We start from the raw sequence: 24,113 nt of genomic DNA, 5'->3' as shown, positions 1-24,113 counted from the left end.
GGTAACATATTAGCATGAATAAAGGATTGGTAAGCTAACAGGAAGCAGAGAGTAGGGATAAATGGTTGACAAGATGTAACTAGTGGAGTGCCAGAGGGATCAGTGCCGGGGCCTCAACTATTTGTATTTGCATCAATGATTTGGATGAAGGTACTGAATGTATTGGAGCTAAATTTGCAGATGATGCCAAGATAGGTAGGAAAGTAAGTTGTCAAGAGAAGGTAGAGAGTCTGCAAAGGAATATAGACAGTTTAAATGAGTAGGCCAAAATTTGGCAGGTGGAGTATAATGTGGGAAAATGTGAACATGTCCACTTTGGCAGGAAGAATAGAAAGGCAGTGTAGTATTTAAATGGTGAGATGTTGCAGAACTCGGTGGTACAGAGGGACCTGGTATCCAGGTACATGAATCATAAAAAATTAGTAGTAGGTACAGCACGTGTTTAGGAAGGCAAATTGAACGTTGGTGTTTATTGCAAGGGGAATGGAATATAAAAATAGGAAAGTTTTAACTGCAGCTGTACTGGGCATTGGTGAGGCCACATCTGGAATACTGTGTACAGTTTTGGTCTCCTTGTTTGAAAAAAAAGTGTTTTGGTCTTTTTTGGGATTGGGAACAGTTTAGAATAAAGGAAAGGAGGACTAAGAGATTGATCAAGAGAGGAAAAATAGAGTGAGAGTAAACTTGCAAGGAACATAAAAGCGGACTATAAAAATTTCTGTAAGTATGTAAAATGCAAAAGATTAGTGACAACAAATGTAGGTCCCTTACAGTCCGCAATCGGAGAACTTATAATGGAGAACAAGGAATTGGCAGAACAATTAACCAACTACTTTAGTTCTGTCTTCATGGAAAAAGACACAAATAACTTCCCAGAAATACTAGGAAACCAAGGGTCTAGTGAGAATGAGGAACTGAAGGAAATTAGTATTATTAAAAAAAATAGCTCTGCAGAAATTAATGGTACTGAAAGCCGATAAATCCCCAAGGTCTGATAATCTACATTCTAGGGTACTAAAGGAGGTGGCCATGGAAATAGTGGATGTGTTGGTTATCATCCTCCAAAGTTCTGTAGATTCTGGAACAGTCCCAGCAGATTGGAGGGTGGTAAATGTAACCACACTATTTATAAAAGGAGAGAGGGAAAAAACATGGAAAATGCTAGAGTCTATTATAAACGATGTGATAACAGGACACTTAGAAAATATCAATGGGATTAGACAAAGTCAACATGGATTTATGAAAGGGAAATCATGCTTGACAAACCTACTGGAGTTTTTTGAGGATGAAACTAATAGAAGATAAGGGAGAACCAGGGGGTGTGGTGTATTTGGATTTTCAGAAAGCTTTTGATAAAGTCCCACATAAGAGGTTAGTGAGCAAAATTAAAGCACATGGGATTGGGGGTGATATATTGGCATAGGCTGAGAATTGGTTAACAAACAGGAAACAAAAAGTAGGAATAAATGGGTCTTTTTCAGAGCAGCAGGTGGGGTACCACAGGGATCAGTGCTTGGGCCCCAGCTATTTACAATATATTTCTATAATTTGGATGAGGGAACCAAATGTAATATTTCCAAGTTTGTTGACAACATGAAACTTGGTGGAAATGTGAGCGATGAGGAGGGTGTTGAGAGGCTTGAAGATGATTTAGACAGGTTGAGTGAGTGGGCGAATACATGAAAGATGCAGTATAAAGAGGATAAGTATGAAGTTATCCATTTTGATAGGAAAAACACAATGGCGGAGTATTATTTAAATGGCAATAGATTGGGAAATGTTGATGTACAAAGGGACCTGGGTGTCCTTGTACACCAGTCACTGAAAGCAAGCATGCAGGTACAGCAAGCGGTTAGGAAGGAAAATGGTTTGTTGGCCGTCATTGCAAGAGGATATGAGTACAGGGGCAATGATGTCTTACTGCAGCTGTACAGGGCCTTGGTGAGGCCACACCTGGAGTATTGTGTGCAGTTTTGGTCTCCTTACCCAAGAAAGGATAGAGGGAGTGCAGAGGAAGGTTCACCAGACTGATTCCTGGGATGGCAGGATGATCGTATGAGGAGAGATTGGGTCGACTGGGCCTGTATTCACTGGAGTTTAGAAGAATAAGAGGGGATCTCATTGAAACGTATAAACCTCTGACAGGGCTGGACAGACTGGATGCAGGGATGATGATTCCCCTGGCTGGAGGGTCTAGAACAATAGGGTCACAGTCTCAGGATACGGGATAGGTCATTTAGGACAGAGATGAGGAGAAATTTCTTCATTCAAAGGGTGGTCAACCTGTGGAATTCTCCACCACAGAAGGCTGTGGAGGCCAAGTCACTGAATATATTTAAAGAAGGGAACAGATAGATTTCTAGACACTAAAGGTGTAAAGGGGTATTGGAAGAGAGTGGGAGTATGGCATTGAGATAGAGGATCAGCCATGATCATATTGAATGGTGGAGCAGGCTTGAAGGGCCGAATGGCCTACTCCTGCTCCTATTTTCTATTTGAAAAATTATATAATTGCATTAGAAGCAGTTCAGAGAAGGTTCACTTGACTTATTCCTGGGATGAAGGGTTTATCGTATGAAGAAAGATTGAACAGGTTGGGCCTATACCCATTAGGAGTTTAAAAGAATGAGAGGTGATCTTATTGAAACATTGAGGGATTTGATAGGGTAGACTCTGGGAGGATATTTCCACTTGGGGGGGTGACTAGAACTAGGGGACACAGTTTAAAAATGAGATCTCCCTTTTAAGACGCAGATGAGGAAATATTTTCTCTCAGAGGGTCATTAGTATGTGGAATTCTTTCCCCAGATAGTAGTGGAGGCTAGGTTATTGAATTTATTCAAGGCAGAGTTAGACAGATTTTTGATAGATAAGGGAGTCATGAGTTGTGAAGGGCAGACAGGAAAGTGGAATTGAGACCACAACCAGATCAGCCATGATCTTATTGAACAGTGGAGCAGGCTCGAAGGGTTGAATAGCCTACTCCTGCTCCTAAGTCCTATGTTCCTATGTTTTCACTTCTGACAAAATGCCATCAATCTGAAATATTAACTCTGTTTCTCTCTCCGCAGATGCTGCCTGACCTGTTGGGTAGTTCCAGCATTCACTGTTATTTCTGATTTTCAGCATCTTTAGTATTGTGCTTTTTCTTTCAGTATATTGGTCTCGACTAACAATCCACAACTTGAGCAGGGTCATTATTAATAAAGACCACAACTCTAGGATCACTACTAGTAACAAGCTATTATCTGGTATGAGGCCAGCCCTGTGTTATAGCTGGGGCAGGACCAGAATTCAGACCCGAATGCAGAGGGCTCCAGTTTTACAACAGGAACAACTGTAACTTGATACTCAAGAGAGAATCAGAGAACAGAAGGATCCAACTGCATGATACATGGGGCATGGATGTATATGGATCAATTCATAAGCCATGTTTGCTCTGGTCATTTTATGATGTTTTGTCTTGGACAAGACAATTGGATAAATGGGTTTGTCTCAAGTGTAATATAATCCCACTCACGTTTAGCAAAACTAGTATGTAACACCAAGGACTCCAGGACTGCAGCCATTTCTTACCCTGACTGAGTATTGTAGCTCTGCCTAGTCATGACCTGAGAGTTGGAGGCCTTAATTCCAGCACACTTCTGAACCCGCCCAGCTCCAGCACGTGCTGAACCCGCCCAGCTCCAGCACAGTTTGGGCCTCTCAGATTTAGTCAGTATTAACTTTACTCTGGATTTTTATTTCTCATACATTGTTTCCCCCACCCCATATAGAAATGCTCCTGTATGTGTAACCCGCCTCCTGTGAGTTCATGGTCAGGGACTAGTACAGGAGCTCAGTTTGATCAGTGCTAATCTGGTACTTCTGCTGTATGAAACTGGAATTGAGCGAAGCTGAGGAACACCTGCTCGAGGGAGATCTGGTTGACTGAATAATCCTTGATTTTGTATTCCTCCTTGGCCCTTTCTAGTGTGCCGAAAATCTGCAAACAAGGGGAGGAAAATGGAAGTGATTCTCCATTTATATGCAAGCATGACAATTACAAGCACGAGCTACTAGTAATATTAGCTGTTGGTGAGCAAAGGGTTCACATCAGCAAGAATACTATCGGTAGGTTAGTAATTTCAGTTACAGTGAGTACTATTGATGGGTTAGTATCAGCAAGCAATCAGTACTATTGGTAGGTTAGTAATTTCAGTTACAGTGAGTACTATCAATGGGTTAGTATCAGCAAGGAATGAATACTATCGATAGTAATTTCAGTTACAGTGAGTACTATCGATGGGTTAGTATCAGCAAGGAATGAATACTATCGATAGTAATTTCAGTTACAGTGAGTACTATCGATGGGTTAGTATCAGTGAGCAGTGAGATGGTTTAATAACTCAGTTAATAATGAATACTATTGATGGGTTAGTAATATTAGTTCTCCTCTGGGCCTGATAAGAAAGCCTTTGGCCTTCCATGTTAGCTCCACACCCTGATCATGGTCCTGAGCTTCCTCTCTCTCCCCCACTAACCACTGGCTGTTGCAGTATTTTATTAAAGTTCAGCATGGCCTCCACATCCTTGGCCTGGCCACCTTCCCCGTTTGCAATGACTCCCCTGTTAATACTGGGGCCAAATCTACACTCCGAACACTGAGTCTCGCTCCTCTCTTTAATTGCTGTTCTTGGATGTACAGGAAGTTGTGTAAATGGGAGCAGGAAATTACAAAGGGACATAGACAGATTACATATGTAAGCAAAACTCTGACAGGTGGAGTTCAATGTGGTGAAATGTGAGGTCACCCACTTTGAATCTCTGAAAGACAAATCAGAATATTTTTTGTTGTTGAGACACTAAATCTGTGAAGGACCGACAGGATTTAGGTGTCCGCCTACACATTACTAAAATCTGGTGCGTATGTTCGCAAAGTAACCAAAAAGACTGATAGAAAATGGCCGTTAACTCAAGAGCATTGGAATCATAGTGAGGAAGTGAAGTTTCAGCTGTACCGAGCCTTTGTCAGACCTAATCTGGAGTAACTGTGCTTCACTTTGGGCACCGCACCTCAGGAAGGAGATATTGGCCTTGGAGGTGACGCAGTACAGATTCACCAGAATGACACTGGGGCTCAAAAGGTTAAATTTAGGAAGATAGGTTCTTTAGATTGGGTTTGTATTCCCATCTGATTGAGATGTTTAAAATTATTAAACAAATTGATAAGGTAGATAGAGAGAATCTATTTGCCCTGGTAGGGGAGTCCAGAAAAAGGGGGAATAACCTCAAAATTAGAACTCGGTCATTCAGGGGTGATGTCAGGAAGCGCTTCTTCACACAAAGGGTAGTGGGAATCTAGAACTTTCTCCCCAAAAGGTTGTGGATGCTAAAAAAATTGATTGAATGGTGTCACAGGTTTGAGGGGCTGTATGATCTCCCCCTGTTCCTACATAGCAGACGCAGGGCTGAATGGCCTCCTGCTGTTCTGAGGGGCTGAATGGTCTCCTTCTGCTCTGAGGGGCTGAATGGCCTCCTTTTCCTGTGCTGGGCCATTTCCTGCAGCCTCTCTCTGGAAGCTTCTGGTGCAGTGACAGCTATGAATCTTTCCTCCCAGGGTCCCAGTCAAACAAAGAAACCTACCTGAGGCCATGTCAAGTCTTGGCTGGTTAAGTGGTAATGCACCATTCCATGATGCTCATCTTTTACAATACTGCCTGTCACACAATGAAACAAAAGGATGTTAGAGCCAGAAATAAAAATAAAATGACATAATAAATATTAAAAGGACAAACAATAACCAATGAGATGGGCTCCTTAACCATTCCAGGTACACACGGTGTACACACCCCCTGGGTATGGTGACTGGGTACTGGAAGGGCTAGAGCCACTGAGTTCAAATCTCACCAGGGAAACTGCAAATTACATTCAATAAATCTGATCATTTATGCACAGATATCAACAGTCTCACCACGTCGGCTTGTCATAAAAACTCAAACGGTTCACTTATGTCTATTCTTAGCTGATCTGGCCCACAGATGACTTCAGACACACAATTGTGTGGTCAACTCTCAGTGTCTGCAGGGCAATCAGGAATAGGAAATAAGCGCAGCTTTTTCAATGTTGCCCTGAGAACAAATCTAAAAACATCAGGACTGGGCCCATTTTATCAATGAAATCAGTTGACAGTGAACAAACAGACTTCATGTCACAATGCCCTGTCACTGAACTATGCTTTCTCTAGATCTCAATGTCTTCTTGTCTTCACACATCACAGCTAGCTCTAGTCCCATTATCCAATGCCCACACATTTTGAACAGAGTTTACTGAAATACAGACATGAGCAGAGACCCTGAAGATTCTTTCAATCCTTAGCCCAGGGCACTGAGGCCAAAAGCAAACATCCTTCCCACCCTGTAACACTCCCCAAGGTCAAGTGATACAGCATAGAGCGTGAGAGCAATTCTCTTATCCACAGAAAGTGCGTGAGAGAGAGCGTGAGAGAGAGCAATAAAGAGCGCGAGAAAGGGAGGGCGGGCGAGAGGGAGGGCGGACGCATGAGAGAGACAGAGTGAGTGAGAGAGTGCTTGAGAGAATGAGAGAGAGAGCACAAGTGTGTGAAAGAGAGACAGAGTGACTGTGAGTGAGAGAGAGTGAGATAGAGAGACTGAGTGAGTGAGAAGAGCAAGTGAGAAGTGGGAGAGTGCTTGAGATAGTGCAATTTTGAGTGAGAGGGAGAGTGAGCGAGAGGGAGAGTGAGCGACAGGGTGAGAGCGACAGGGCGATTGTGTGTGAGCGGGAGGGGGCGCTGGCGAGAGAGGGGGCGAGAGGGGGCGCTGGCGAGAGAGGGGGCGCTGGCGAGAGAGGGGGCGCTGGCGAGAGAAGGGGCGAGAGGGGGCGTTGGCGAGAGAGGGGGTGCTGGCGAGAGATGGGGAAGAGAGTGGGCGCTGGCGAGAGATGGGGAAGAGAGTGGGCGCTGGCGAGAGAGGGGGCGCTGGCGAGAGAGGGGGAGAGAGGGGGCGCTCGTGAGAGAGGGGGAGAGAGGGAGCGCTGGCGAGAGAGGCGCTGGCGAGAGAGGGGGCGCTGGCGAGAGAGGGGGCGCTGGCGAGAGAGGGGGCGCTGGCGAGAGAGGGGGGCGCTGGCGAGAGAGGGGGGCACTGGCGAGAGAGGGGAGCGCTGGCGAGAGGGGGCGCTGGCGAGAGGGGGCGCTGGCGAGAGAGGGGGCGCTGGCGAGAGAGGGGGCGCTGGCGAGAGAGGGGGCGCTGGCGAGAGATGGGGAAGAGAGTGGGCGCTGGCGAGAGATGGGGAAGAGAGTGGGCGCTGGCGAGAGAGGGGGCGCTGGCGAGAGAGGGGGAGAGAGGGGGCGCTCGTGAGAGAGGGGGAGAGAGGGAGCGCTGGCGAGAGAGGGGGCGCTGGCGAGAGAGGGGGCGCTGGCGAGAGGGGGGGCGCTGGCGAGAGAGGGGGGCGCTGGCGAGAGAGGGGAGCGCTGGCGAGAGAGGGGGCGCTGGCGAGAGAGGGGGCGCTGGCGAGAGAGGGGGCGCTGGCGAGAGAGGGGGCGCTGGCGAGAGAGGGGGCGCTGGCGAGAGAGGGGGCGCTGGCGAGAGAGGGGGCGCTGGCGAGAGAGGGGGCGAGAGGGCGCTGGCGAGAGAGGGGGAGAGAGGGGGCGCTGGCGAGAGAGGGGGAGAGAGGGGGCGCTGGCGAGAGATGGGGAAGAGAGGGGGCGCTGGCGAGAGAGGGGGCGCTGGCGAGAGATGGGGCGCTGGCGAGAGATGGGGAAAGAGAGTGGGCGCTGGCGAGAGATGGGGAAGAGAGTGGGTGCTGGTGAGAGAGGGGGAGAGAGGGGGCGCTCGTGAGAGAGGGGGAGAGAGGGAGCGCTGGCGAGAGAGGGGGCGCTGGCGAGAGAGGGGGAGAGAGGGGGCGCTGGCGAGAGATGGGGAAGAGAGTGGGCGCTCGCGAGAGAGGGGGAGAGAGGGGGCGCTCGTGAGAGAGGGGGAGAGAGGGAGTGCTGGCGAGAGAGGGGGCGCTGGCGAGAGATGGGGAAGAGAGTGGGCGCTGGCGAAAGAGTGGGAGAGGGGGGCGCTGGCGAGAGATGGGGAAGAGAGTGGGCGCTTGCGAGAGAGGGGGAGAGAGGGGGCGCTCGTGAGAGAGGGGGAGAGAGGGGGCGCTGGTGAGAGAGGGGGAAAGAGAGGGGGTGCTGGGGAGAGAGGGAGCGCTGGCGAGAGAGGGCGAGAGAGGGGGCGCTGACAAGAGAGGGGGAGAGAGGGGGCGCTCACGAGAGAGGGGGAGAGAGGGGGTGCTAGCGAGAGAGTGGGAGAGAGGGGGCGCTGGCGAGAGAGGGGGAGAGAGGGGGCGCTGGCGAGAGAGGGGGAGAGTGGGGGTGCTCGTGAGAGAGGGGGCGCTCGTGAGAGAGGGGGCGCTCGTGAGAGAGGGAGCGCGCACGAGTGAGAGAGGGAGCGCGCACGAGTGAGAGAGTGCTTGACAAAATGAGAGAGAGCACAAGTGTGTGAAAGAGAGAGACTGATAGAATGAGAGAGAGTGCAATTGTGTGTGTGGGAGAGTGGGGGGAGGGGAGAGGCAGAGGGAGAGGGCGGGTGCGGGAGAGGACGGGAGACCGCAAGAGAGAGAGCAGGGGAGAGAAAAAGAGGCAGAGAAGGGGAGAGGGGGAGATGGAGAGAGAGGGACACACACTGATTCAGAAAGAAATTGAGACACAGAGTGAATGAGAGAGACAGAGGGAGACAGAGTGAGTGACAACATTAGAGTGAGAGAGAGTTTGACAGTAAGGGTATGTTAGAGAATGTGTGTGTAACAGAGAGAGAGAGTTTCCTATTTAATGTGCGGTTGACGTAGGGGAATCCAGATGAAGTTAGGTCTTTACCTTCAAATGATGTTTCAATAAAGTTCTTGAAAGGCTTGAGATCAGGTTTATCCCCGTGGATTTTGACCAGTAACGTATATCCGCTGCCAAATTTACTCTTGAGGTGCTGGGGACTCCCGAGGCACTTTAACTGACCGTTGACCATCACAGCCAGCCTGGTGCAGAGTGCCTCACACTCTTCCATACTGAAACACAGCGTGCAGACTTATTGAAGACCAATTACAGCATGTAATAGAAACATAGTACTGCATTCAGTTCTGAGCACCACACCTTAGGAAGGATATATTAGTTGGGTGCAGATTAGATTCATCAGAATGCTGCTGAGGCTACAAGAGTTAAATTATAGGGACATGTTGCATAGACTTGATGGTTCTACATTAATTGTATTCAATTGTATGCAGGTGGTGGACATTCATGAGGATTCACTTGTGCTCCTAGAACACGGCAAGAGGATGGTTGCTTAAAGGTGAAGGCTGGAAACGAAAAAAAATTCCGACAGAAAACTAAAATCCTCATGGCCATTGTGTTAAATGGCAGAAAGCAAACGTGGATGATATGATTACCCTCTGACATTCTCAGAGTCTGAACCATTCTCCGCTATCTGTTCTATTCTAGAAGGTCAGCTGGTGAAGTTTATAGACTAGGCTTGTATTCCACAGAGTAATAAAGAGCAAGGGGCGATAGAATCTTTTCATTTAATTTGCTGTGGGCATCCCTGACTAGTCACCACTTGTTGCCCATCCCTAATTGCCCTTGAGAAGGTGGTGGTGAGCTTCCTTCTTGAACCGCTGCAGTCCATGAGGTGTAGGTACACCCACAATCCTGCTAGGGAGGGGGTTCCAGAATTTTCACCCAACAACAGTGAAGGAAGGCAAGATAGTTCCAAGTCAGGATGGTGTGCGACTTGGAGGGGTACCTGCTGGCGGTGGTGTTCCTATGTGCCTGCTGTCCTTGTCCTTCTGGATGGTTGAGGTCATGGGTTTGCAAGGTTCTGTCAAAGGAACCATGGCGAGTTGCTGCAGCTGATAGGTGATGGTGGCATAGTAGTGATGTCACTGGACCAGTAATGCTTTGGGGACATGGATTTAAAGGTTCAACTCTCACCATGGCAGCTGGTGGAATTTAAATTTAATTAAATTTAAATTAATTGATAAAAAATAGAAATGAAAGCTATCTCAGGTATACAAATAGTCATTTGGTAGTACAGAACTTAGATATTGCTGAAAAAGAGTCACGTCTAAGCTTTTCGTCTTGCACTCATCAGGACACAGCTGAAATAGGGTGCATCAAAGGCATCCTGCAGGGTAATGGCTACCCTGGTCAAATCATTTTGTGCTGTATATCACGCAAACTCATGAACAGGCCTAAGACTGTTACTGGTTGGCCCTGAAAAGTACCCAGTCTATCAGATTACCCTGGAAGGGCAAGTTATCTCAAAATTTTGAGTAACAGGTGAAGCTAGCTGTTTCACACTGCTACTATGTAGTAGCAGCACAAGTGGTATTTGCCACCAACAGGATGTTGCCGTCAAGCCAGAAGGACATTCTGCCTATCACACAAATGAGTAATGTGGTGCATGAATTTCAGTGCCAGTGTGATGCTGGGTATATAGGCCGTACATCCCAAAGACTGGCGGATCATATCAAACAGCTTGTCCCAGCTGTTGTTCACAACGGTCAGGGTACAGACTGTCCCCAACCAGCCAGCCTGTGCTTGCAAAATTCAAACAGTGTCCAACATAAGATGTAATACCGCAATTGGACAACATTTGCTAAATAATCCTCAGTATGCTAAAAATTACGCTGACAACCAATTTAAGATTGTCAGTCGGGCTCGTAATGTGGCACATTTGTGTGTATTGGAAGCTATATTAATACCACCGGGCCCTGTTCTTTGCAGACAGACAGAACATGTACACACAATGCGCCTGTTTTCAGCTAAACAAAATAAGTGACAGCCATTTGTTGACTCATTCTTCAGGGCAATGCCTTGACCAATCAGGATCAAGCAGCCTGGTTTAAATTTCAAAAAAAATGCTTGGCAGTTAACTGTCAGTCACCATCAGTGGTGCATCCTCCATGGCAATGCCACTTGCCAACCAATCAGCACTCTCTTCAGATACAGTATAAATTGTTGTTTTCCACCTTATATTGATATTTTTGCAAGTGTCCTGATGAGCGCAAGATGAAAAGCTTAGACCTGACTCCTTTTTCAGCAATACTCAAAGCTATCTCAGTGATGATGGCATGAAATTATCATCAATTGTCATACAAACCCATCTGATTCACTAATGTCCTTTATAAAGGAAATCTGGCTTCCTTACCTGGTCTCGCCTATGTGTGACTCCAGACCCACAGCAATGTGGTTAGCCTTAAGTACCCTTTGAAATGGCCCAGCAAGCCACTCAGTTGTATCAAACTGCTGCAGAAAAGTCAGAAAGGAACAAAACCAGATGGACCACCTGGCATCAACTTAGGCACCGGAATTGACAATAGCACCCCCAGTCCTGTCGACCCTACAAAATTCTCTTTAACATCTGGGGACTTTTGCCAAAATTTGGAGAGCTGTCCCATAAACTAGAATCAAAGTATCTGCCAGACTGGGCTTCTGGCAGGTAGTGGTGAGGGAACCAACAAGGGGGAAAAACCTACTAGACCTGATCCTCACCAATCTACCTGTCACAGATGCATCTGTTCATGACAGTATAGGTAGGAATGATCACCGCACAGTCCTTGTGAAGACGAAATACAGTCTTCACATTGAAGATACCCTCTATTGTGTTATGTAGCATCACCAACGTGTTAAATGGGGTAGATTCAGAACAGATCTAGGAGCTAAAACTGGGCATCCATGAGGCGTTCTGGGTCATCAGCAACAGAATTGTATTCAACCACAATCTGTAACCTGGTCCGGCTTATCACTCATTCTACCATCACCATCAAGCCAAGGGATCTTGGGAGTCATACATAGCACAAAGGAAGATGGTTGTGGCTGTTGGAGGTCAATCATCTCAGTCCTGGGACATCACTGCAGGGGTTCCTCAGGGTAGTATCCTAGGTCCAACCATCTTCAGCTGCTTCATCAATGACCTTCCTTCTATCATGAGGTCAGAAGCGGGGATGTTTGCTGATGATTGCACAATGTTCAACACCATTCACAATACCTCAGATTTTGAAGCAGTCCATGTCCATACAGCAACACATGGACAATACTCAGACTTGGGCTGATAAGTGGCAAGTAACATTCACTCCACACAAGTGCCAGGCAATGACCATCTCCAGCAGAGAGAATCTAACCGTCTCCCCTTGACATTCAATGGCATTACAATCACTGAATCCCCCACTAAGGTTTTATTGGTTAGTTCTGCTACCTGGTACTTTTTAAAGGTCACTCTTATCAATTACTTTTTAAAATTATCAATTTATTGCTTTGACATTAATTTTTTTTGGAAATTCATTTTTAATATGTTTCTGAAATGTGCTCATCAGCCCCTTGAGTGAGAAAAACTTGAAAAGTGACCCCTCACGTGAAAAGGTGGACAACCCTACAGAGAAAGACAATGGCAATGGAGGCATGGAAACACCACCACCTTCAAGCTCTCCTCCTAGTCACACACCATGCTGACTGGAACTATATCGCCGTTCCTTCATTGTCACTGGATCAAAATCTGGGAACTTCCTGCCCTACACAACCATATGGACTGCAGAGGTTCAAGAAGGGGGCTCATTACCATCTTCTCAAGAGCAAATGGGATGTACAACAAATGCAGCCTTGCCAGCGATGCCATATTCCATGAAAGGATATAAAAAAATACTGCTGCTATTGTGTACGGATGGTGGATGAGGTGCCAATCAAGTGGGCTGCTTTGTCCTGGATGGTGTCAAGCTTCTTGAGTGTTGTTGGAGCTGGATTCACACAGGCAAGCAGAGAGTATTCCATCACACTCCTAACTTATGCCTTGTAGATGATGGACAGGCTTTGTGGAGTCAAAAGGTGAGTTACTCATTCCAGAATTTCCAGCCTCTGACCTGCGCTTGTAGCCACAGTATTTTTATGGTTAGTTCATTTAAGCTTCTAGTCAATGGTGACTCTGAGAATGTTGTGGATGGGGATTCAGTGATGGTAATGAACAGAAGAACTTAGACTTAGGAGCAGGAGTAGGTCATTCGGCCCTTTGAGCCTGCTCTGCCATTCAATGAGGTCATGGCTGATCTGGTTGCGCTCTCAACTTCACTTTGCCGTCTACCCCTCATAACCATTGAATGTCAAGGGGAGATGGCTAGGTTGAAGTGTTTATGATTTTTAAAGTATTTTATATGGTAGGTAGAGAGAAGCTATTTTCTTTGGTGGAAGAATCCAGAACAAGGGGGCAGAACCTTACAATTAGAGTCAGGCTGTTCAGGGACAATGACAGGGCACTGCTGCACACAAGGGTAGTGGGAATGTGGAACACTCTCCTTCAAAAAGCAATTGACGTTGTGGGGTCAAATGAAATTGAAAAACTGAGATTGATAAGATTTTTGTTAGTCAAGAGCACCAACAGTTATGGAACCAAGGTGGAGAAATGGAATTAAAGTGCCGATAAGCCATGATCTAAATGATGGTGCAGGCTGAAGGGGCTGAATTGCCTCCTCCGGTTATTATGAATGATAGTGTAATCCTACTCTAACAGAGAAGCAAATTGCCTACCTGTGAGAAGTGATGACAATAGACTTCCCGTTGTGTAGAAATCTGGTCATTGCATCCCATAAGAGTCTCCTGGAAACGGGATCCATGCCGGTGGAAGGTTCATCCAGGAAGATGACAGCAGGGTTTCCGGTCATCGCCACTGCGGCACTCAACTTCCTCTTATTTCCACCACTAGGACAGGACAAAACCAGCAGCAGCATGATTCTCAGCACGGGGAGACAAAGACCAGGAATCTCAGTGTGGGGAGAGAGAGGGGCCAGGAATTTTGGCACAGGAAGAAGCCAGGAACCTCTTTTACAGGGAGACAGAGAGGTCAGGGATCTCTTTAAAAGGGAGAGAGTGACCAGAAATCCCTGGACAGGGAAAGAGGCTGGGAATCTTGACTTAGGGAGAGACTAGGAATCTCAGCACAGGCAGAGGCTGGGAATCTCATAACAGGGAGGAACCAGGAATATCAGCAGAGGGAGGGACTAGAAATCACAGCACATTGAGAGACTGGGAATCGTAGCACAGAGAGAGAGAGACTGGCAATCTTAGCAAAAGGTTCCCTCCTTCCCCTCTTGGGAATTTCCTTATTGTTGATCTGGTAGCCTACGGATGGCACGGCCTCAAAATGACTGCAGTTCTTCTCTCCATCATTACCACCTGCCCCCAGCCCCCAGCCCAACCCCACCAAACCCAAACAAGTTCACCTCAGTTATGTAATCACCCCCGTATGTTTTGCAATTGAGCAGAATCAGGAAGGGCACTGCAGCCCATTATGTGATGGACTGAATGGCCTCCTCTGTGCTGTGAACTTTATGGCCATTGAGAAAAATTTGCCAACACCGGCCCTTCCATCTAATATGAATGAACAGTGAAGAGAATGTAAGGGTAAGGAGGCGTAGTGAAGGCCTGGCTTTACTCACCTGTATGTCCGTGCCAGCTTCCGGGCGTAAGGTTCGAGCAAGAGACTCTGCATCACATCATCCACACACTGGGTAATGGTATGCTCAGGAATGCCCCGTAATCGTGCATACATAAATAGCGTTTCCCGCCCTGTCATGTGACCAAGAAGAGCATCAAACTGGGGACAGTAACCAATGTTCTGCCGCACCTATCCAGAAACAGAGAGGAAAAAAAACAAAGAAATAAAGAAAACTCAGTGGGCTGAGATTCCATGATCTGCAACCCCACGGTCCACCTGCGAGACGTGAAACCCCCCCCGCTCCCTCCTCTGGTGGGATGTGAAACCCCGTTCCCCTCCTGTGGGATGGGAACGCCACCCCCCCCCCCCCCCCCCCCCCCCCCCCCCCCCCCCACCTTCCCCCCGAGGGATGGGAACGCCCTCTGCCTGGTGCCAAGAGCCAAGACCTGTCTGGGAAACTTCCCCCATACTTTACCCACTTGTCTTCCTCAGTCCAGTTAACAATGACCTACCTGCAATGCCCAGAAACTACCCTGGCAAAAAATGAAAGGGTGTCTGCTCCGATGTAGTGTATATCACTATTTAACTGTACAGTTGTTGTGGCACTGGAGAAGGTGCAAAAGAGGTTCAGCAGAATGATACCAGAACTAAGATGTTATACCTACCAGGATAAACTAAACAGGTGGGGGTTCTGTTCTCTAGAAAAGGGAAGACTGCGTGGTGACCTAATAGATATGTTTAAGATTATGAAAGGGTTTGATAGGATAGACATAGAGTGGATGTTCCCATTTGTGGAGCAGATCAGAACCAGCGACCATCAATATAAGACAGTGACTAATGAATCCAATAGGAAATTTAAGAAAAACCTCTGCCCAGAGAGTGGTGAGCATATGGAAATTGCTACCACAAAAGGTGGTTGAGGTAAATAGTATAGACACATTTAAGGGGAACCTGAAAGAGAAAGGAAATAGAAGAATATGCTGAAGGGTGGATGAAGAAGGGTGGGAGGAGATTGAATTTAAGCATAAACACCAGCATAGACCAGTTGGACAAAATTACAGCACAGTTTCTGTGCTGTAAGCACTTTGTACTATTGAATGGCTGGCGAGTACTCACCCTTTTTTTGTCTTTCAGGATGCTGTAACCTTTGACATAGGCATTTCCCCCGCTTATCTTCTCATCACCAGTCAACATCTTGAAGGTGGTTGATTTTCCAGCTCCATTAAACCCCAACAATCCAAAACATTCCCCTTTATTTACAGCTAAAGAAATCTTGTTCACAGCAAAAACTGTCTCTTTGTGATAAATCTGAAAGACAAAGTGTGAATTACAGACTAGGAGATCATTAAGCACTACAAATATAAACACAACTGGGAGTTAATGCCAGGTAATGACCCACTTGAATATCAGAAAGCCCAGCCATTTCCTCGACCTAAAATTGCCCCTTCGCCATTCCACCCCCAGCAAATCCTCAATCCCCAACCCAGCATCAAAGCCTTGGGGGTCACCTGAAAAGAACCAGCCACATCAAGACCGTGGCTACAAGAATAGGGCAGAGGCTGGTTATTCCATAATGAATGAAAGAAAGAAAGACTTGCATTTCTGTAGTGCCTTTCATGAGCATATAAAAAATAGGCACAGGGATAGACCATTTGGCCCCTCAAGTCTGGCCCGCCCCCAAATCCCTTGATTCACTGAGAGATCAAAAATCTATCTCACCTTGTATATACTCAATGACAGAGCATCCACAACTCTCTGGGGTAACAATTTCAAAGATTCGCACACCATTAGTTACAGCCTGGCAGCTTAAAAATACCTTGTTTATTCCTACTCACTGCTTCCTGTATATTAACCAATCCTACATCCATGCTAATATATTATCCCCAACTCCATGAGCCCTTGTCTTGTTTATTAATATTTTTTGTGGCACCTTTTTAGAAATCCAAGTATACTAAATATGCTGGTTCCCTTTATTTACCCTACTGGTTACATTTTCAAAAAAACTCTAATAAATTTGTACAACACAATTTCCCTTTTGTAAAGCTGTGTTGACTTTGTCTGATTATACTATGATTTTCAAAATGCGTTGTTAAGTCATCCATAATAAGATACCAGCATTTTACCAACAATTGATGTCGGGCTATCTGGTCTGTAGTTTCCTGTTTTATAGGGTAAAAACAGCATAAAAGGATGTAGTTCGGTTCATGGAGTCCATGCTGGCTCTCTGTAGAGCAATCCAGTCAATTCTATTCCCCTGTTCAAACCTCATAGCCTTGCAAATTTAACTTCCTCAAGTGCTCATCCAATTTCCTTTGAAATCATTGGTAGTCTCCACTTCTACCATGTTCGTAGGCAGCGAGATCAAGGTCATTACTGTGCACTGTGTAAAACAAGGTTCTTCCTCACAACACCCCTGTTTCTTTTACTAAAACCTTAAATTTGTATCCCCTAGTCCTTGTACCATCAGCTAATGGGAACTGCCTTTTTTTGCCTACTTTGCCTAAACCTTCATAATTCTGTATCCCGCTATTAGATTTCTCCTCGACCTCCTTTCCTCCAAGGAGAACAACCCCAGCTTTTCCAACCTAACCTTGTAACTAAAATCCCTCATCCCTTGTACATCTTCCGTGCAACCTCTCAAGGTCCTTCACATCCTTCAGTTGAGGCGACTAGAATAGATGCACTTAAGGAGAAACTGTGTAAGCACATGAAGGAGAAAGAAGTATAAGCATATGCTGATTAGGTCAGAGAAAGAAGGGTGGGAGAAGGCTGATGAAAAGTATAAATGGTGGCACAGACTGCGTGGGCCGAATGGTCTGTTTCTGTGCTGTACATTCTATGCAATTCTGTGATTGAACAGATTCAAACATGGAGTTGCAGGAAAGATAGGCAGGGATTTGGATTTGGAAGGCAACATCAAATGTGACCTACATGGAGGGAGGTAACAAAGTCAGTGCAATCAACCAGATCCACCATAGTCGATTGAAAAGAAGTTAAATGGCATTAAAGGGAACAAAAATGTACAAGGGCATTCCTTAAGTTTGCACAAGTTTTTAATGTGGCCTCATTAAGTATGGCATAAAGGTAAGTTATAAACTCCTGAACACGTTGAGAGGTATCAGTTTAAGCATCGCCTTGTTGCACATGCAGTTTCATTATGGCATTCTGGCTAGGTACAATCAGCTAGAGCAATTGAAGAATGTTTGTCTACTGTTAAAGAATCATTCAGTTCTCTCTCCCTCCCTTCTTGAATAGCGATGTTCCATTTGCTAACTTTCAATCCAGTGGAACCATTCTAGAATCTAGGTAATTTTGGAAAATCATTACCAATGCATCCATTATCTCTGCAGCTACTTCTTTTAGAACCCTAGGAGGTAGGCCATCAGGGCTGGAGATTTGTTGGCTTTCAGTCCCTTAGGTTTCTCCAATAGTTTTCTCTAAAGATATTAATTACCTTAAGTTCCTCGTTCTTATTCGCCCCTTGGTTACCCTCTATTTCTGGTATGTAATTTGTGTCTTCCTTTGTGAAGACAGGCACAAAATATTTGTTTAACACCTCTGTTATTTTATAGAAATACATAAGATATACACCACAGAAACAGGCTATTCAGCCCAACTAGCCCATGCCTGGGTTGTCTTATGAGAAAAGGTTGAGCAGAAATGGCCTTCTTCTGTGCTGTAATAATTCTGTGAGGCTGGGCCTATACTTATTGGAGTTTAAAAGAATGAGAGGTGATCTTATTGAAATATATAAGATTCTGAAGGGGCTTGAAAAAGTAAATGCTGAGAAGATCTTTCGTCTCATGGGGGAATCTAGAACAAGGGGGCACATATTAAAAATAAGAGGTCTCCTATTAAAGGCAGAGATGATGAAGAATTTCTTCTCCCAGGGGGCCATTAGTCTTTGGAATTCTCTTCCACAGAGAGCAGTAGAGGCTGGGTAATTGAATATATTCAAGGCTGAGTTAGACACACGGGAGTCAATGGTTATGGGGGAGGTGGGTGATTGGGGTTAGGGGTGGGGGGGCAGGCAGGAAAGTGGAGTCAAGGCCACAATCAGATCAACCATGATCATTTTGAATGGCAGAGCAGGCTCGATGAGCTGAATGGCTTATTCCTGCTCCTACAGTATTTCTTATGATCCACTCAGGCCTTCTCCCATCTTTCCTCATCTAAATCTATCATTGTAACTCTTGCATTCCCTTCTCCCTCATATGTTTGTTTTCCCTTAGATGCAGCTATACAATTTGCTTTAACCAGCCCCTGTGGTCACGAGTTCCACATTTTCACCCCTCTCTGGGGAATTTTCTTCTGAATTTGACATTAGATTTCTATCTCATATTGAGGGCCTCCAGTTATGCTCTTCCTCATAAAAGAAAACATTCTCTCTGTATCCACCCTATCAAAACCCTTCATAATTTTAAAGACCTCTATTAGGTCACCCCTCAGCCACTTTTTTTCCTCAGGAGAAAAGAGACTCAGATTGCCAATCCTTTCCTGATATGTATACCCATGTATTTCTGGTATCATCCCTGTAAATCTTCGCTGCACCCTCTCCAGTGCCTCTATATTCTTCTTTTAATATGCTAATCAGAACTGTATGCAGTACTCGTAAATTGAATGGCGGAGCAGCTTGAGGGGCTGAATGGCCTACTCCTCCTATTTTCTATTTGAAAAATGATTTAATTGCATTAGAAGCAGTTCAGAGAAGGTTCACTCAACTTATTCCGAGGATGAAGGGTTTATCGTATGAAGAAAGGTTCAACAGGTTGGGACTATACCCATTGGGACTTTAGAAGAATGAAAGGGGATCTTATTGAAACATAAGATCCTGAGGGGACTTGATAGGACAGACACCAGGAGAATATTTCCACTTGGCGGGGGGAAGACTAGAACCAGAGGACACAATTTAAGAATGAGATCTCCCTTTTAAGACGCAGATGGGGAGAAATAGTTTCTTTGAGGATCATTAGTATGTGGAATTCTCTTCCCCACAGAGTAGTGGTGGCTCGGTTAATGAATTTATTCAAGGCAGAGTTAGACAGATTTTTGATAGATGAGGGGGGCGGTGGGGTCAAGGGTTATGGGGGGCAGTCAGGACAGTGGAACTGAGACCACAACCAGATCAGCCATGATCTTATTGAATGGCGGAGCAGGCTCGAAGAGCCGAATGGCCTATTCCTAAGTCCTATGTAAATGTGGTCTAACAAGGTTGAGTGCAGATTTAGCATAACTTCCTTACTTTTCAATTCTATCTCTCCAGGAATAATGCCTAGTGCTTGGTTTGCACTTTTATGGCCTTGTTAACCTGGGAGGATAACAGGCATGAATCTCAGGGGAGGGGCCGGTTCAGGAGGTCACGCTTCGATTGACTGAGAAGCCCTCATTGCTGGGAGCTCCATTTTCAAGTGCACCGCTCTTTACTACTGCAGAACAGGAGGCAGCTGGAGGGATGGACCTCACTGTGGGATACAGACCAATTAAAGGGACCTACACTGCGATTAACTGCTCCAGCGACTTGAGACAACCAACAGAAAACTGAATGATAAAGATTGGAGTTTCCTCCAGCAGCCTCCCCTCGATAGGTCACTGAGCCCATTCTCACACTGCATAGCTGGTTTCCTGCTGCAATGTCACTATTGTTGGAGAGACATTGTACCTACCTTCGAGAGCTCCTTTATCACCAACGGGCTGTCTATTTGGGAAACTGGTGTCAGCTCGATCTTCAAACGCTCCTCCATGACATCAGAATCTTCAATGAGATGCGGGATCCTGCCTATCGTCAACGAAGCCTAGCAGAAAACAACAACATTAGCCTGTTCATATCTACTACACCACTCAAAACACTATTAGTCATAGAATGTGCAAGAAACTCATGGTAGGTCAGTGTGTGAGAGCGGAGGAGACACGTTAATGCTTCATTAGAATTGATAATGGTTCATTCTTGAAATGTTAACTTGCTTCTTTTCTCCACAGATCCTAACTGACTTGCCACATGTTTCCAGCACTTTCTGTTTATGTTTCATGTCTCCAGCATTTGCAGCCTCAGTGTAATAAACTTCACAAACAATCTACACAAACTCAGACATTTCCCTCCATTTCTCACTGGAAGTTGTTGGATTTGTATTTGGGCACAATCTCTGTTATTGATTACTACCCACCCTCCCCCAGACAGAGCTCACTGACAGGGATCAACAAACACACAGCTCAGTTCAGGCCCTTTTTCAGCCCTTTTCAGATCTTCCTCCCCTCCCCCTCAAGGTCCTCAACAACTCCCAGCGTCCACTCCCCACTCTGCGGGTCTCCCCCACCTCCTCTGGGTCCTCCCCCATTCCCTGGTACCCCCACTCTGAGTTTTCCCTCCCTTGCCAAGTCCACCCCACCTCAGGATTCTCCCCCTTCTCACCACCCCCCCAACAACCAGGCACCCCCTCCCCTAGATCCTCCCCTCCTCCGTGCCCCCTCACTCCAGACTCCCCCTTGCTGGATCACCCCTCCCCTAGATCCTCCCCCACATCCGGTCCCACTTCCCCAGGTTCCCCCTCATACCCCCATTCCTGGGTTCTTCCTCAAGGTGCTCCCCCACTTCCCTCCCTCCTTGGGATACTCTCCCGTAGGTTCTCCCCACTTGCCTGAGACAGAGATAGACTTTCATTGGGTTGAGGTAAAGATGCAAGCTTGGGTTACGGATGGCAAAGGTGGGAATGACAGTCTTCTCAGGAATCAGAAAAAATGTAACTCAGCTAATCCAATCCACTTGCTCCAATCAATTTACTTAATCCCTTGAGCGGGGGGGGATTCTGTGCTTTGGAGATTCCCTAGCCTTGTAAAACAGTAAAAAAAGGACTACGGGATCTTCGCTATTAGATTCTAGCCAGTAACTCATTCCTGGGTATCTGCTATTCCATACGTAAACCCTCCAAACCCCCTGATTAGATCCCAACCCATAACTCACAGCAGGGTAGCTGTAATTCTATATATAAACCTCCCTAGGCCTTCAATTAGATTCCAGCCTGTAACACACTCCTGGGTATCTGTTATTCTCCATATAACTACCACCTCCGAGCCCCTCGATTAGAGCCTAGTCTGTGACCCACGCCTGGGTATCTGTTATTCTATATATTAACCCCACCAAACCCCTTGATTAGATTACAATCTTTAACTCACTCCAGGGGTATTCTGTTGTTTATATAAATCCCCTGAACCTCTCAAGTAGATATTAATTTGTATCTCACTGTTGAGTATCTGTTATTCTGTAAATAAACCATCCAAAACCGCTCAATTAAATTCTAGCCTGTAACTCACTGTCATGAAGAGATATTAATGTGTATGTTATTGGAAATTATTTTTAAATTGGAATTGTAGTAGGGTCTGACTCTATGGGCAGAATCTTCTGTTCAGTGTGTGGGGGCGGGCCCCCGCACACCCACGTGTAAAATGACACGCGGTGATGTCGGGCGTGTGTCCTGACGACACCGCACGCCATTCTGATCTTCCTTTCGGCGGGCGCGCACCAGAGTTGACTGCGCGCCCGCCGAACTGTCAAGGCCATTAATCAAACAATTAAGCCAATTGAGAAAGCTGCCAGTCCAACCTTAAGGTTGGTGGGCAGGCGAAGAGCCCAGGCGGCCTTCGCGTTTTTCATGAAGCTTCATCCACGGGTGGGATGAGGTTTCATGAAGGGTTTATAACATTAATAAATATTTTTGGAACATTTGAAAAACATGTCCCAGCTCATGTGACGCTGTCACACGAGGGGACATGTGTAAATGATTTTTCCGCTTCTTTATTTGAAATTCACATTATGAAATTAATATATAAACCTCCTGCGTGAAAGAGCGCAGGCCCCGACTCTCCCTCCTCCCCCCTCCGGCACAGGTAGCGCTGAGTGCTTCCGGGCGTGCATCACGTGGAGCAGGCCTTAACTGGCCCACCCACAAAAAATGGTGGCGCACAGCTGATCACGGGCAGCGATCGGCTCCGCACCCACCCACACCCACTCCCAACTGGCCCATATTTGTGACATAACGTTCACTTCTGGGTATCTGTTATTCTATATATAGCCACCGCCCCACCAAACCCCTTGATTAGATTACAGTCTGTAACTTACTTGAGTATTTATTGCCTATTTGTTCTTACAATGATACTCTGATTAACTGCAAGCCAGCAGTCCAGTAATAGAGAGCGCTGGCAGCAAGTAACCTGGTAATGCTTGCTGAAAATAAGTTTCCTTATCTTCACTTGGCAACAATGTCAATGATCAGGAGTCGAGAAAAATTGTTCTCAGTCTCACTTGTCCAATTAATTAACTAACTATTCTGTCTCTTTGAACTCACCGTTTTCTTTCTCCAGGTGATATAATGGAAATAATTGGATAACCTTTTGAAGACACTGAACTCAATAAGGAAGAGAAGAGTCAGGAATGCCAAGCCCTGGGCTGCCAGGGCAACAATGAAACGGCCAACTCCAGGAGATTCCCAGGATAAGTAATTAAGCTGGTAGGTGATGTCTGCAAACGATCAATGATGTACAAGGCATTACTTACAATAGTGTGAGAAGAGGTTCATTAGAGAATCTAATTTTAACATTTTTAAAAATCTTCTGGTATTCAGTCCATTTCCCTGTCTCTAGGCCACTCAGCCTACCCTGATGACAATGGGTAGGTAACATATAATCCACAGACTCCTGGGTAATGCAGTAGCTGGATTCCCTTCCACTGTCAAATGAAGCAACAGCAACATAAGGAAACGTGTCTTTACACAATGAGTTGTTAGGATCTGGAATGCACTGTCTGAGAATGTGGTGAGATTCAATCATGCCTTTCAAAAGAAACTTGGATCATTATCTGAAAGGGAAACATTTGCAGGCTAAGGGGAAAAGGCAGGGCAGTGGCACTAGGTGCATTGTTCTGACATCCAGCACAGACATGAAGAGCCAAATGGCCTCCTTCTGTGCTATAACAATTCTACGATTCTATTAGGGATGATAGACAGGGCCATGGGACAAGTGGGGCGTATATTCTATTTCCTTCTAACCTTTAATATGGTAAGTCACTATATGATTACAAGCTTATTTTTGGAAACAATCAAATCCCAGACCTTTCCCACTTCTGCTGATGGTCAGTCTTTCAATACATGTAGGTTCCATGTAATACTTTGCATTTACCTACAGTAAAACCTGTCAGTGCTGTCCAATACAAATCACCGAGTAGCAAACGGTTGCTAAGGTGACCGATTTGGCAAAACACTTTCCTCGCAATATGGTAAATGTACATGTGGATAATTACAGCAACATTTATTTCATTGCTTACTGAATAGTGGCAAAATACTCAGCGATGGATAAACATTCACACGCTCTGCTTTCATTTTACCAATGAACGATCATGAATGAATGAAAAGTCAAAGTTCACATGTGAGTATGAATATTGTAATCACACAATTAATGGCGCAGTCCAATACTTACTTACTGATCAATCAACTACATTAGACTGGGAGCTATTATATTGGACAACACTGGTTTAGCACAAGTGGGAAACAGACCCACTTCTCTTTGACTGCTGTTTTGGCTCCATTATTCCTGTTATCTGACTACATGACATATCATCACAAGCAGGACATCATTCCTCCTCCTGCCAGCTCCTTCTTGGTTCATACATTG

The 24,113-nt window shown here is 45.9% G+C and overlaps 1 protein-coding gene across 4 annotated transcripts in view; it reads right to left on the bottom strand.

Moving 5' to 3' along the window:
• Positions 1-2,813: 2,813 nt before the first annotated feature.
• abca3b (ATP-binding cassette, sub-family A (ABC1), member 3b) overlaps positions 2,814-24,113 on the bottom strand; it is a 107,111-nt gene continuing 85,811 nt past the window's right edge. For 2 of the 4 annotated variants that reach the window (XM_078558715.1, XM_078558717.1), the window contains 8 exons: positions 22,793-22,965; positions 20,120-20,248; positions 15,573-15,764; positions 14,458-14,645; positions 13,550-13,720; positions 8,861-9,045; positions 5,626-5,699; positions 2,814-3,985 (listed from right to left, as the gene is read on the bottom strand). In XM_078558715.1, coding sequence (XP_078414841.1) covers positions 3,854-3,985; positions 5,626-5,699; positions 8,861-9,045; positions 13,550-13,720; positions 14,458-14,645; positions 15,573-15,764; positions 20,120-20,248; positions 22,793-22,965 — 1,244 coding nt within the window. In that variant the 3' untranslated portion in view covers positions 2,814-3,853. Of the gene's footprint in view, positions 3,986-5,625; positions 5,700-8,860; positions 9,046-11,183; positions 11,282-13,549; positions 13,721-14,457; positions 14,646-15,572; positions 15,765-20,119; positions 20,249-22,792; positions 22,966-24,113 lie in introns of those variants that run through there. The other 2 variants (XR_013578981.1, XM_078558716.1) reach the window with 2 other exon arrangements.

The sequence above is a fragment of the Cetorhinus maximus genome, chromosome 15 (genome assembly GCF_964194155.1).
Source record: "Cetorhinus maximus chromosome 15, sCetMax3.hap1.1, whole genome shotgun sequence".
NCBI lineage: Eukaryota > Metazoa > Chordata > Chondrichthyes > Lamniformes > Cetorhinidae > Cetorhinus > Cetorhinus maximus.
The sequence above is the reverse complement of the archived record's forward strand: the minus strand, read 5'-3'. Positions and strand labels throughout refer to the sequence as shown.